The 13884-nt window shown below is 48.8% G+C and overlaps 1 protein-coding gene across 2 annotated transcripts; it reads left to right on the forward strand.

Moving 5' to 3' along the window:
- Positions 1-312: 312 nt before the first annotated feature.
- Positions 313-5299, forward strand: PPP1R3B (protein phosphatase 1 regulatory subunit 3B). Of its 2 annotated transcripts, none has more exons than XM_062637549.1 (2): positions 313-357; positions 3239-5299. In XM_062637549.1, exons 1-2 carry the CDS (start codon positions 344-346, stop codon positions 4128-4130), a joined length of 906 nt encoding a protein of 301 aa, XP_062493533.1. In that variant the 5' UTR covers positions 313-343; the 3' UTR covers positions 4131-5299. The 2 variants fall into 2 exon arrangements, with proteins under 2 accessions (XP_062493533.1, XP_062493534.1); XM_062637550.1 differs by having other exon boundaries at positions 320-340; positions 3223-5299.
- The last annotated feature ends 8585 nt before the right edge of the window (positions 5300-13884 follow it).

The raw sequence follows: 13884 nt of genomic DNA on the forward strand, positions 1-13884 counted from the left end.
GCCGCTCCTCAGCTTCGCTGCTGCTGCCAGACTGTGTCCGCTTCCCCTGCTCAGTTCCTCCTGAGCAGCCGGGCCCGCCGCTGCCCGCCGCTGCCCGCCGCTGTCCCAACTCCACGCCGCTGCCCAGCCGCTCCCCACCGGCTCCCCCGCCACAGCTCACGGCCCTCCTCGTGCTGGGCCCCCGGCTGCCGATTGGCCCCGCGCCGCGCTGGAGGCGCGCTCATTGGCTGCGGCGCGGGCTGGCCGGGCGGGCGGGTAGGGGCGGTGCCCGCGGTGCTCTTAAGTCGCCGGGCCCAGCGGTGTGCGGGCAGTTGGCGAGTTGTAGGGTGCCGGGGCTGGCCTCATGCATTGCACCAGGTATGGTCCCGTGGGATCGCGTTCTCCTGCCCTTCGCAGCCGTTTGGCTGCCCTCGGTGCCTGATGTGGTCCCCAGCGCAGGGTCGTAGCCCCGTCGGGTGTGCGGGAGCGGGACCGGTGCTTCCTAGCGAGTGGGAAGGGGGGCTCTGTTCTTGGCTTCTGGGGCTCTCTGGAGTCCTGCTGTCTCTTCTCCGGGGTGGCCGGCTCGCCTCGGTTCGGGTTTGCAGAAGGGTCGGGCTGCAGCAGGATCAACGCATCTCGTCGGGGAAATGCCTGTGGGAGCTGGGCTGCGCCCTCGGAGCAGCTTGGCTTTCCCTGATTAGAGAGGATAAGAGGGCAGAGAACCCGAGCGCCGCTTCATCCAGCAGTGTGTCACGTCTGAAAGCTTCTGGCTTAGCAGCTGCTGCGTCTTGAGCCCTTTGCAAGAAGGTTACCTGTTCACAGGCACTGCTGGAAACAGAATAGAGGCAACTGAAGGGGCTTGATTAAGTGTAGCTGTAAGTGATTCCTTTACTCTGACTTATTTCCCCTACCTAGAAATAGAGGAGGGAAGAGTGAGCAGTGATCCTCTTCTGGAGAGGGTAGAGCTGTGGGAAGATGTCCAGAGGCAGAATCTAGTCTGAGAGGAGGTGGAAAGGCATCAGTCTCTGCACCTGCATAGGGCTGCCTACCTTGCACTGCTTGCTTCCTAGAGCTCCCTTTCCAGGGTGAGTGCTTGAAAGTGTTTCCCTGCTCCCACCTTCAAAGCATCTGAAGTTCAAGACAGCCAATACTAGCATTAAAAGGCAAACCATCCTCTGCTGGCTGTGAGTTGGGCATCAGCAGGTTCTCAAGTGCAGGAAAATATGTCTGGGGTATTAAATAAGCTGAAAAAAACCAACAATTTGCAAAAGCTCAGAGCTCACCCTAATAGTAGGTACGAAAAGCTCTTACTATTTTTTGTAGCTTGGAAAAAAGCTCCAAGTGATGCAGATCACGCTGGTTATTTCATGCCTTTTCATTTTAAAAACTTGAATAACCCAGACTTACTAAGAAACCTGTCTTCTCAGCAGTTATGGGAATGCAGCTGAATACATTTCCCTGGGAAAAGATGCACTGCAGATGGAACTGGCCCAAGTAAGAGGGAAGCATTGAAGGCTGCATTAATGTAAAGAAGGAAATGACCTATATAAAGTGTGTGTGAATAAAAACTTGGTAAAACCAGGTAGAGATGATCAGAACAGTGTTAGCAGACAGGTGGATCTGCTGTCTGTCTTGCACAGCTGCCCTTGAGCTGAAAGGAGGCTGAAGGAGGCATTGCAGAAGGAGTTAGCTGGTGGGTGTGTTGGGAAGCAAGCCTTGGCACATGTGCTTTAAATAAGCAGATGCCCTTGCTGAATGGATGCTGTGAAAGCCTGCTCAGAGCTGCTCTGTTGGTGTTGCAGGGTGGGGAGCTACAGCACTGAATCGGATAGCGTAGGTCTTGCTTTTTCTTGGCACGGGGCAGCAGTCAAGTATTAGAGCGGGCTGTGCGTGGTTTTGGCAGCTAGTGCTCTGCTGCGTCACGTGGCTGGCGGTCACTGCTACTGCTGCTGGCTCCTCCAGCTCTGTGTGGTGGGATCAGCTTTGGAGCCTGGCCTGCAGCCAAAGGGGGGATTTTTATTAAGGGAATACTGTGTTTAAGGTCAGCTGTGATGCTGTTGACTTAAGGGAGATGTATGCGATAAATCTGTCCAGCAGTTTGTCTGGAGCCAGGCCAAAGACTGCGAAAGGTATTCAGCCTAACCTCAGTGTAAGGGCAGGAGCGATAGGTATGGTGCTCTGTAAGCTGCCTTGCTGCCTGCGGAGGCAACTCCAGGGCTAATCCATTAAGGTGCTGGGTGGGAGCTGTTCTGTAGTGGGTGAACGGAGAGGGATGGTGCTGCATCCCTGGAGAAATAGGCTTGGTACTGGTGAAGGGGAGGAAATGGTGGAGGGACACATGGCCTGCTCCTTCCAGGGAAAGGACTTGCTTCTAAAGGTTTGGTCAACCTGGGGTAGGTGAGTTGTGTTTGGCAGACCCCTGTGGTTACACATGTGATTCCCAGGGGCTCAGTGCAAGCACTGTGTAGGCTTGAGGTGTGGACTCTGCTGGAGGTAAAGCCTGTGGGGCCATCTGAGCTGACATCTATTTTAAAGTGTGGTAGAGGGAAGAAAGGCTCTTCTGTGGGTGCAGACTAATGTTGGCTAAATCTCTACCCTGATGCTGTATGGGACTGTTGCTATCCTTACAATACTACTTGCAGGCATTTTAGATACAGCAGTTCAGGTAGACAGTGAGCAAAGTATGTAGCTCAAGCACATGAGGGCTCGTAGCCTCTAAAAATGCCAGACATTTGGGGTTCTATGAAAGGAGGGGTCAGTTGCTAGCAGTAGTTTGTGACAAACTGAGTTTGTGCTCCTACGAAAGCATCCAATATCCTGGGGAGAGACTTTCCTTGAGGGCAGAGAGTACAGCAGGAATACTGCTTTACGTAGCATTGAAATTTGGTAATTTCTGGGTTTTGTGGACATCAGCAGGACTGAGCTATGGGCTTTGCTCTGGAGTCTGTTATTGCTGGCCTAGTAGAGCAGTGCCTGTGTGTGTGTCTTCAAATGGTAATTCTGCCCCTGTAGCAAATGGAACAGATCTTGTTCAAAGGTACAGCAGGCTCTGCTTCTGCCATTTGTGCTGCAGTATGTTTCTCACTGTGTATGTGAATCTTGCTGTGCAAGTACCTGCTTTCTTAAGGTTGAGCAGCTTGTGGGGTTGATGAAAGCAAGCTGCTTTGGGATGACTTGGGGGGAAGTGGTGTAGCACTTGTATGACGAAAGTCATATTAAAATGCTTTTCTAACATCTACTGACCCTTCTTATCTTCCAGAGTATTAGACTATTTTCCTCACAAACAAGCAATGGCTGTGGATGTAGCAATGCAGCTATACCTTTGCTCTTCACCCTTGCTAAGAGACAAGTGTGCCTGCAAAATTGCTCCGAAGACAAGCAAGCCACTGCGGCCCTGCATCCAGCCGAGCAGCAAAACTGCACTGACTGGACCAGAAGAGGCAACAAACTCCTTCACACACAACAAAGTGAAGAAGAGGGTGTCGTTTGCAGACAGCCGGGGCTTCGCTCTGACGATGGTGAAGGTGTTTTCAGAGTTTGACGATCCACTAGATATTCCTTTCAACATCACAGAGCTGATAAACAATATTGTGGGCCTGACAACAGTGGAGAGGGACAGCTTTGTCCTGGATTTTGTTCAGCCCTCTGTGGACTACCTGGACTTCAGAAACCGCCTCCAGGTGGACTGTGTCTGCCTTGAAAACTGTATGCTGAAGGAGCGATCCATTGTGGGAACAGTGAAGGTGAGGAACCTCGCTTTTGAAAAGACTGTGAAGATCAGGATGACATTTGACACCTGGAAAAACTTCGTAGATTACCCATGCCAGTATGTCAAGGATACGTATGGAGGGTCGGACCGGGACACCTTTTCCTTTGACATCAGCTTGCCCCAGGGAATTCAGTCCCATGAAAGAGTAGAGTTTGCCATCTCCTTTGAGTGCAATGGGAAGGTGTACTGGGACAGCAACAGGGGCACAAATTACAGGATCATACGGTCAGAACTGAAGTCTGCCCAGGATGCTGTCTGCCCCCACAAGGGCCCTGACTTTGGCAGTGCCTTTGACCAGTTTGGGAGCCCTCGGTGCTCCTACGGCCTCTTTCCCGAGTGGCCCAGCTACTCAGGCTATGAGAAGCTAGGGCCTTACTACTGACCCAAGAACAGAGTCCTGACTGACTAACTGTTGTTGGCTTGTCTGCAGGCCTGAGAGCTGGTCTGAATGCGAGGTATATGGAAAGGACAAAGATGTATGGTTTCAGGCAGCTCTGCATAAGCCTCGGAGCAAAACCAGTTGTGGAGTGCTCTGCTGGCAGTGGACTAAATAGCTAGGGAAGTGTCTCTGGCCCAAAGGGCTGCCTTCCCTGCCCCAACTTGGATAACTGGCTCTCCAAATGCTCAAAGAACCAGGAGCTGTTGCTTGTGTTTCTCTTCAGTGCTGCTACTCCCTCCTCTTCTGTAAAGCTGCTAGTCTCCTGGGAAACACTACAATGCTTATATTACATGTCCAGACTATGTAGTGGTGGTTGGTTTGTATTGCTTGCCTAGTGCTAAAAAGCTTTTTCAAAGTATGTTCTGTTACCGTTTTAGTGAGCTGTACTGCAGCTGCAGGGCTCTCCTTGCAAAGCTGGCCTGTGCTTGTCAAGTAGTAGAGGGGTTGGCTTGCATGGAATGGAGTACCATCCTTGCATGTGTCCTTGTAGTGCGAGGTCCTTCCTACTGGAGCCAGAAAGGGTGTTTTGGAAGTGAAAATGCAACTGTGATGACAGGAAATGTGGTCCTACAGGCTGCCGTATTAGGAGACTTGTGTGCCTGTGGGAGAAGATCTTGTGCTTAGTCACCAGTTGTTTTATCAGCTGATCTCTAAAAACTCTTGTGGTGTTACCTAAAATAGAGATTAGCTGTAGCTGTGTGGTGCTTGTAACACTGCTGTGGGTTGACAGCCTTGAATGACTTCTTAAACTTTCCTGTTTCTTTAATCACAAGTCATCAATGATGCTTTTTCCCTTTGATGGACATCTGAAGTCAGCTGTTGGCCATGTTTGGCCCTGAAAACACCATTCTTCCTCCTGTGGACTGTAAAATGGGGCTTTGTCTGGCTGGGGCCCAGAGTCCTAAGCAGGAGGCTGTGCTCAGGTGTTACAGGAGCTAAATGCAAATGGATCACATAGCTACTCTGCTGTGTTCTGTTACAAGAAGGTAACTGTTGTGTACCTACTGTGGTGGGAGTGCCTTGACTGAGAAAGGGGTGGTATGTGTGATCCCAGTGATGTTTTGGGATAAACAGGCTCTGGAAATGACACTGCTTTTAAAAAAAAAATCTTCTAATGGACTGCTTGGCAGGTAGTGGTGTGGCACTGCTCACATGCAAGGATGCTGTGGCTATACTGGGTGAACATCAACATGCTGGGCTTCCTTAGCTGTTGTAGCAGTAGCTGCCTTTTCAACCTGTAAATGCCCAAGCTTTGCATCTCTGTGTCCATAAGAAGTGGCCCCTCCTGTGCAGAAAACTAGCCATGAGGTGGGTGAGATGTGGGGTTTATCCTGACATCACTCTGGATGTGAAACAGATCATGGGTGTGAGCCATCCCTATCCTCAAAGAGGTGGCTCATCATCTGGGCCTGTGCTGAGGTGAGGTGGCCAGCTTGTGCAGTGCCAAGCAGCCTCACAAAGCTTCTTGAGTATTAGTTGAGCAAAATAATTTAATCCCTCATCTCAAAGCTAGAGTTCTGAGTAGTTTGTAGAAATAGAGGTCACGGGAATCTTACCTTTTCTAGTGTATAAGCTTTATATAATTTTTGGGGTGCCTATAATAGCCTATGGGAGGGCTGGAGAGAAGCAATGGGCTAGGCTACTTAACTTTTTAAACCCAGCTTTTAATTCTGGAGATTATTGTGTGAAATACTTACACACTGTTTTACCCTAACCTAGAAGGCATACTGTGATCACTGTTGGATGCCAAAAGGAACAAGAGCTTGCAGGAAGAATACTTTGCCTTTAACTGCTGCTTTCTCAAAACCCAACATCAATGCACGTCACCACTGTGCCTGATCGCTTAGTCAAGGTGGTAAATCTATTTGCTAGCCCAGAGCTCATCAGGCTTGTTTCCTTTGTTTAAACAGCTTCACAAGTCAGCCCTTACAATTTGCATCAGGTCTCTCTTGATGGGACTGTTGCCTAGATTGGCTTGATCCTTGTTTTAAACTTAAAGCAAGTCTGAGTGGCACTGATTTTCTTTTAGTTTTTTTTAGTGTATGGTGTTAATGCTGTAAGACACAGACTGTAGAAAAGTCATGTTCTCCTGGCATGTTCTTGTGCTTATGGAGAGCTGTTTGTGGGCCGAAAAAAGGCATGTATGTCTGGGGTGCTGTGGATGGTGGTATCTCCTTATGGGGCCTGTTTGCTTTCAGGCTGGGGCTGGGGAGTACTTAGGGAGGAACATGGAAGATAAGCTAGAAGAGCAATGCCATAAGTAAAAGCTAGGCTGGGAACTGACTATTTGACCAATAGCATTTTAAAAATACTACTTGTGGCCTTTCCCTTTTTCCCTTTTTACATTGCCAATGTGAACATAGAAGTGAGGGATTGCTTTCCTCGCTCTATGCCTGGAAGTGCCTTGTGGGGTGTGTTGCATGTTTGTTTTTAAAGATATTTTTGTACACAACATTCAAGTGGAAAAATGCACTTTATAATTGCCATGTAATGACTTTTAAAACTATGGCTCTGTTTTTATCTGATTGTTAAAATAAAGGTGGAACAAAATGTTGGCCGTGTATCTTGCAGTCATCTCATTTAAACACCCATGGGACTGAGGAGGCAATTAGCACATGGGACTAGCTTCCTGCAAGTGGCCATTGGTGGGGAGGAGCACACATCCGCAGTGGACTCTGCTGCCTGAAACAGGAAAGCGCTGCCTGTTCCTGCTGCCTTCCTGCCAACACAAATGCTTCCAGAGCCTCTGGAACCATGGGAAGGACGAGAGGAGCTAGTTCCTTCTCTCTGTCTTCTAAAGTTTTCCACTAACCACTGTGTTCCTCTTCACTCTTCCCCTGTTTGCAGTGCCAGGAACAGCCTTTTCAGGGTTTTCTGTGTTTGCTTTGGGTCAGTCCTTGTCCTTCCCCACCTGGCTTCATCTGGGATTAATGCTTTCTCTCTGCCTGGGTACTGGGGTGTAATGGATGCTAGAAGAGGTGTTGCAGGAGGAGTGTCAGGCTCTTTTCTAATACCAAGATCAAGTGAAAACTAGATTCTTCTTCACCTCAAACTATCTGTTCCTGTTGCCACTACAATAAAAAGCACTGGGAGGCAATATGCCCCTTTGCAGAAAGGGAACAGTCCTGCTGTAAATGCCAGCCAGGGCTAGTTTCAGGATTTGACCTGGCTTTGACCACAGAGACCAGATCTTGGTGATGCCCTGAAGGTGCTGCTACTGAGCTTGGTGGCTTTTTTCACTTACAGGTAAGGAAAGCTGGAAAGAGGGAAGAGAAAAAAGCACAGGCTTGGTGAGGCTGGCTTGAGGGGCTATGCAGGCAGTACTTCCTTGCTCCAAAACCTTGCAGAGATCAAGCTTAGGCTTTGTTCTATACAGAAATTAACCTGAGCACCTTCGGACTGTGGCTATTTCTGAGTCTCTTGTTTTCACAAGATGAACTGTCTTTCCAGGGTGCTTTGCTTTTTGCAGCAATGAGGTAAGGTAAAACTTCAGGTTTCTCAGGTTCCTTTCCCCAGTCTTTGTATTGCAAAACCAAGCATGCTGATATAGTGGGGTGCAAGCTCTTCCACCAAGTTATGGAAAGAGGAGTATGTGACCTGGATGCACCTGAAAAAAAGGGAATTGCATGGTGTTTCTTGCTGGTCTGTGACATTTTCTTCCTCTGTGGCTCAGGGGAGCCTGTGTTGGCTGTCACACACTGTGGTTTGTGCCCAGAGGCCCTTGTGGTAATGTCTTTGGTGGGATTCCTCCAGCTGCCCACGCTACCATAGGAGTGCTTGGGTCCTGGGCAAGGGAACAGCACAGACTCAGGGGTGTGCTGAAGGGTGGAAAAGTTATACAGCAGTTTTACCATGAGAAATAGCATGAGGCAAAGGGCTTTGCTTTCTTGGCAGTCATTTGCCCCTCCCTTTTCTCCATTAAAAATGCTTCAGTTTTATTACCACTGTTCTTTTAATCAAGCCCACAGCACAGATCTCGCTTAGAAGCCCATCTGATTGTTTTTCTGGTTACAGGGGAGAAAAAAAAAAGTACATATTTAGAAGTCAATTATGCCCCTGACCCAGCACATCTCTAGGTGATTTAGGGCTTGGCTAGGGCTGCTGTCACATCTGAACACTGGTCCAAGCTCATGAGTGAGACAACTGCAGTCAGCCCTTTCCTGTAACAGTTTTGTGGCTGAAAACCCTGTGTGACACTGGTTTCTGAGAGATAAGGAAGTCCAAGCTAAGCCTAATGACATCTGGGGCAGCCGAGGAGATGTGCAAGAGGTAAGAATGCTCTTGGGTTTCTCTCCTGATGCCCAGGTGTTACATACTAGAGGATACAGATGATGCAGTTACTATATTTATAAAGCCTTTGGTGGCAGGTGTGATTGTTCAGTTGCTGCTTAATATGCAAAGACTTCTTGGAATGCTCCTGGCATCCCCAGCCTTTGCTCCGAGGTTCCCAAACCTCTGTATCCTGAGGGGTTTCGTTGCCACCTCTTGGCAGTAATAATTAAGCTGGGATGTCTTGATCTCACCTGAGGTGTTTGGAGGTTCAGGTTTCCTAAGTCTGTGCTTCATGGACAGCTCTGGAAGGGGCAGGTGTTCCTCTGGTTCATATCCAACTCCCTCTGCCAAGCTCAATCTCCCACTAGCCTGGGGATGCTGTCCTGCAAGTCCTATAGGAAGCGTATGGGATCTCTGCACCTGCGTCCTGGCAGAACAGGGTCAAAAGTGTTTAATAATATTGTGAAAAGTAGATCCAAGCACCTCAGGAAGAGCACAGGTGAGATCTGGCTGCTCTCTTCCTGTTCTCATCGTTGCCGAGAGGGTCCTTGATGGGGAATGTGGGCTGCTAGAGCTGTCCCCAGCCTTGTCTGGCTCCAGAGCAGGGCTGGTGATTGGCTGAGAAGGTTTGCTCTTTGAGGCTGCTCATGCATTGGAGAAGGTCCTTGAGTTTAGGTTTCAACACATGCTTAGCTAGGCTCTGCTTAATCAGGAAGTGAGGCTCTGTTGCTAGCTGAGCACCAAGCAGCAGTAAAAGCAGAGCTACACGTGAGACACACAACCCTCAGTGTGAGGAGGTGATGAGCAAAAATGTAGGAAATCCAAGGTCAATATTTCCTTTCAATCCCAAAGGATGGTTCAGCCTGCTGTGTCTGTGCATATTCTGTATGAGCACCCCACATTCTTGCTTTAGGTGTTTCCTAGGGCAGAGTCAGCATGGGGGATACTCTGGTGAAAAACTGCCCACAGCAGAGTTAGATGCAGAGGGCTGGAAAAACACCACTGCCAAACCATGGGAGTATAAATGCATCCAGATTGTCCTTTGCTGCTGGAGCAAATTTTACTTTGGTGTTAAATGTAGATCTTACAGGCGCTCAAAGTGGAGAGTGACCAGTGGAGGATGTGTTTGCCTTGGTAACAGCAGGCAGCAGGAGTGTAAGAGGGGAGGAAGAGAGAGCACATCCCAGGAGCAGACAGCGTTTCTTTGGTTTCTCCTTCACAAACTGCCAGCAAATGAGGCTCACAAAGAGACAAGGTCTTTGGGGGCATTTGAAGCCCTTTTAACAGGGCTACCTGTTGCTCCATAGTGTCTCTCTCAATTCACTATAGCAGGGCATTGCCCTTTTCTCTTCTTACACACCATGACACTGTTTCTGCCGCTGCCAGTATAACCACCACCAAACTCATGCTTGCGTTTGGTTTCACGATGTCTTCCACAAGCTTGTGTGTGGTCTGCAAGCAGGAAGGGCACTTGTGTGCAGTGGGAGGAGGCTGTGCTAAGGACACAGCTCTCAGGAGCACTCTGCACCCCTGGGAGCAGCACAGAGCTTTGCCATAAAGCCAGCACCATGGGGCTGGGTTGGGATGCTCCGAAACTCCCCTGGTGTTTCCACAGACTTGCTGCTACTGGGCAGTTCAGCTGGCTCTAAGCTATTGCAATAAAACACATTCATGTCCTTGTCTCTTTTTGATGGAGCTAAGCTTCAAACCAGCTGCTCTGGCCCAGCAAGGTTCTGCTACACTGCAGCCAGAGAAGCTGCCTCGCCTGTCTTTATCCTCCCCCTTGGAGGGGTACTGTGCCAGGCAGTTAGCTGTCTTTAAAGACTTGTTATTGACATTTTACAAGGCTTAAAAAAAAAAAAAAAAAAGAAAAGAAAAAGGGTGCCTTTGTTGAAAAATAATTGCATCTGGCTGTTCCTTTGGTACAGATAAGTCAGAGCAGTCACCAAGTTAAGTACTTGGCTCCTGCAGCAAGGATATGGGCAAGCCCTTTGAGACGATGCATTAGTCACAGATCTCCTCTCTGCTCCAATGCTGCTATGTGGTTTTGGGAGGGGAAAAGCTCAAACTCCATAACTCAGGAGAAATCTGCTCAAAAGAGCACAGAAAGAGGGTGAAATGCTGAGAATATTTCCAGAAATGTTTTTATAGCTTCCAGCTATTTCTGGAGTGGGAGTTTTCTGGAGACCATGGTGGTGTGTTTATATTTAATGAATAGTAGAAAGGTTCAAGTGGGAGCAGATCTCTTGACATCTGCTCCAATCAGAACCACTCTCACAGCTAGCTGAGGTCAGTCAAGGCCTCATCCATGCGGATGCTGACAAGGTCGATGATGGAGATGCATACAGCAAGGCACTTGGCATTCCCCAAGGCATCCTATAGTATATGGCAGAGCCATATTCCCAATACAGTTGCTCGAAAACCTCTCTGTCAAGAGCTGAAGACCTAAATTGACCTAAATTGACCTAAAGCCCACCTTCCAAGAATACACAGCAAAGTCAGTCTGAGCAAACCAGACCCCAGTTTCCTTCCAAGCACTCAGTACTCAGGAGTAGGGAACTCATGATCTCCTGCACTTGCTTTCCATCTCTATGGTCCCTGCCAGAACAAAACTGGAGCATTATCAGCAGGAGTGTAATTCCTCAGTGTTTGTGTGGTGACACACCAGTGCTATGGAGACAGGCACTTTTTTTTAGGAAGAAATATAATAGCCCTCTCCAGCCCCATAAAACTCAGGGGTTTATGACCATTCCCCTTTCAGTGTTCTCCTGGGCACCTGATAGGTGTTTCTTCTCCTGCATTTCCCTGCTTGCTGTGAGTTATTGCTATCTGGGTGGCCATCAGAAATGCAGACCATTTCTTCATCTATGAGTTTAGCTGAACGTGTCCTTGATGGCATTGCAAGCCAGGGGTCAGGGTAGATATACGTGATGTGGTGACAAAAACTATGAGCGGCACTTCCCAACCCTCACTCAACACTACGCTTGGTCACTGGGGTAGGAGATGTTGGAACAGGTCTCCCCTTGGGCTGGGGACTGTCACAGCCCAGCTCTACTTTCCCCAAGGAGCTGTCTCCAAGCAGATAAACTCACAATAGGAGGCAAACTAAAACTAAATAAATCCATTGAACCCTCCTGCCTCCACGGTGGCTTCGGCAGGAGAAGAACTTCACTTCAGAGACCAGAACAATTACCACTTGAATGCTTTATAGCCATGCAAGCAATTATAGCAGACATGCACTAACTTTTAAGTTGGTGGTCTACAGATTCCTTAGACAACCAGTGAACCTACACACAAATCTTTCAGTGCTTCTAAATGCCCTGCAATAACAGCTCAGTGCTGGTAAACAGTGAGCCATAAAGCCAGCAGGGATGCACTCACTGGGGGCTACAAGCAGGATGACTGAGCATTTTAGTCATTTTTCCTTTTTTTAGTGTCAGTGTTACTGCAAGGCAACATGGCTTTTGTTCAGGCAAGCTGTCTTGTGAGTGTTATTTCTGCTAATAGGTATCCCATTTTAGTCTAAAAATGAGTATTTGTTAATAGTTCAGTACAAAAGGCTTTTGTCTTTACTTATCTGCATCAAACTGGATTTAGTGTTTAACCACTTACCTCAACAAATACAGGCACTGCACACTTGACTTGGTGGCCCTCTCTGAGACCTGGGATACCCACAGCAGTCTCAGGCTGCTTAGGACCATTAGAACCCAAGGATGTCTGAGATGGCTGCACCTGGCCACCTTGGATAGGCTGGGAAAGAAAGCAAAACTATCTACTTGTGAAATCAGAGCAGTATCTGCTAGCAAGGAAAGCTCTCCCAGGGCTTTGTCTTGGCCACAGTAATGCCTGTAGGATGTAGGTGTTCCCTGGGTGAGGGGACCAGGAGCTTGCATTGGCCATCCTCTTCCGGCACACTGGCAACATGGAGGAACTCAGCTGTGCTGGGAAAAGATGCACATCTCTTGCTACCATGCTACCTGCCAGCATCTGAGCTGTGGTCCCCCAAGTTTGCCTGTCCTCTTCCCTCCCAGATCAGGTCTCGGGTAATGCGGGAGCAACACTGTCTGCTCCCCTCCAAGAATGTACCCTGTCCAAGAGCAGAGCATCAACCTGCCTCCCAATAGCCAGGCAGAACCCCTGACAGGCAGAAAGCAATGCTACAGTTTACCCTCAGGCTGCTGTGCTTCATGTTGTGTGCATCCTTCCAAAACAGGTTTTATGCTGTTCCCCAGGATGGTTCCACGCTGTTTGGTAGAGCCAACCCTCAGCGTGCAGCCCAGATTATTCACCCATAGAATGCCTGTCTACTAGAACAGACATTATTTCTGGATGCTTGCTGTAACATGTGCTGCTGCACTGGTGTCTTGTAGGATGTCTTTCAGAAAGCATGATGAATTGAGTGGGGTCTTTTTAGCACAAGATGTAATTCCTGTATGGTCCCCCTGGTCCAGCAGCAGTACCAGCCAGAACTGGCATAATAGCCCTTTTTATACAGATGGCTTGCTAGGCTGATCTGTGGGTGCCAAGCTGGAGGTGGCCAAATTCTGGCTACATTAACCAACCTCCATACATGCATATAGATAACATACACATAACATACACATATAAGCCCCTTACCAAGCAAAACAATGCATGTGGAAGCCATGGCTCCAGGTCATCTCAATACCCTGTGTAAAGCCATAGGGTGGGTTACACTCCTACTGAGGAGACAGAGAAGCCCAAGTCCCAGGGAGGTGGCAGGGCCATGCCATCTCTGACTCCTGCTGTTCAGTGGAGAACGTGGTCTCAAACTGTAGGGCCTAGGACAAGTGCTTGTGCTGGGTTACACAACTAGGCATCAGAAACACTCACTCCTCTTGCCTACTGTGTTCTGGAAGGTCTAAGTCCATCAAAACTGCAGCTGGAGTATGTCAGCTTGGGGAAATCCTGCCTCACGGATGAATGTCTGAGATGAAAGAGTACCACCATGACTGCACACTGTGCTGTGCTGAGCAAGCACAGGTCTCAGGTGCCCTCTGTCTTAGTACAGCTAAGTTCATGCTCAGCATTAAAGCACTGCTTAGACCTCCACACATTGCAGTTGCACAGCCACACTGCAGAAGGTGCAGCTCCTCTGAACACCCCTAAGCTACCTGCCAAGTTGAGCCATGATTTTTATGGGGCCAGGAAGGAGCTGCAGGTCAGTCCTGACTGATCCTCTTGGGCTTCTCTGTCTCAGTGGTCCCTTTGGTGAATGGAGGCAGGATGGCATTATGGCACATGCAGTTATTCGTCTTCTCTTGCCATCAGCCAGCTCCTTACAGCAAAGCCCCCCAGCAATGACAAGTATCTTCCCCCATCATGGGCAGGAAAAGCAACAAGGCTTCAGATGAGCTTTCTAATTAACAAAATGAGAAACCTGGCAGAGTCTGGAAAAGGCACCCAT

This window comes from Pezoporus occidentalis, unplaced genomic scaffold (genome assembly GCF_034315485.1).
Source record: "Pezoporus occidentalis ecotype Australia unplaced genomic scaffold, CSIRO_AGI_Poc_V1 ctg53, whole genome shotgun sequence".
Classification (NCBI taxonomy): Eukaryota; Metazoa; Chordata; class Aves; order Psittaciformes; family Psittacidae; genus Pezoporus; species Pezoporus occidentalis.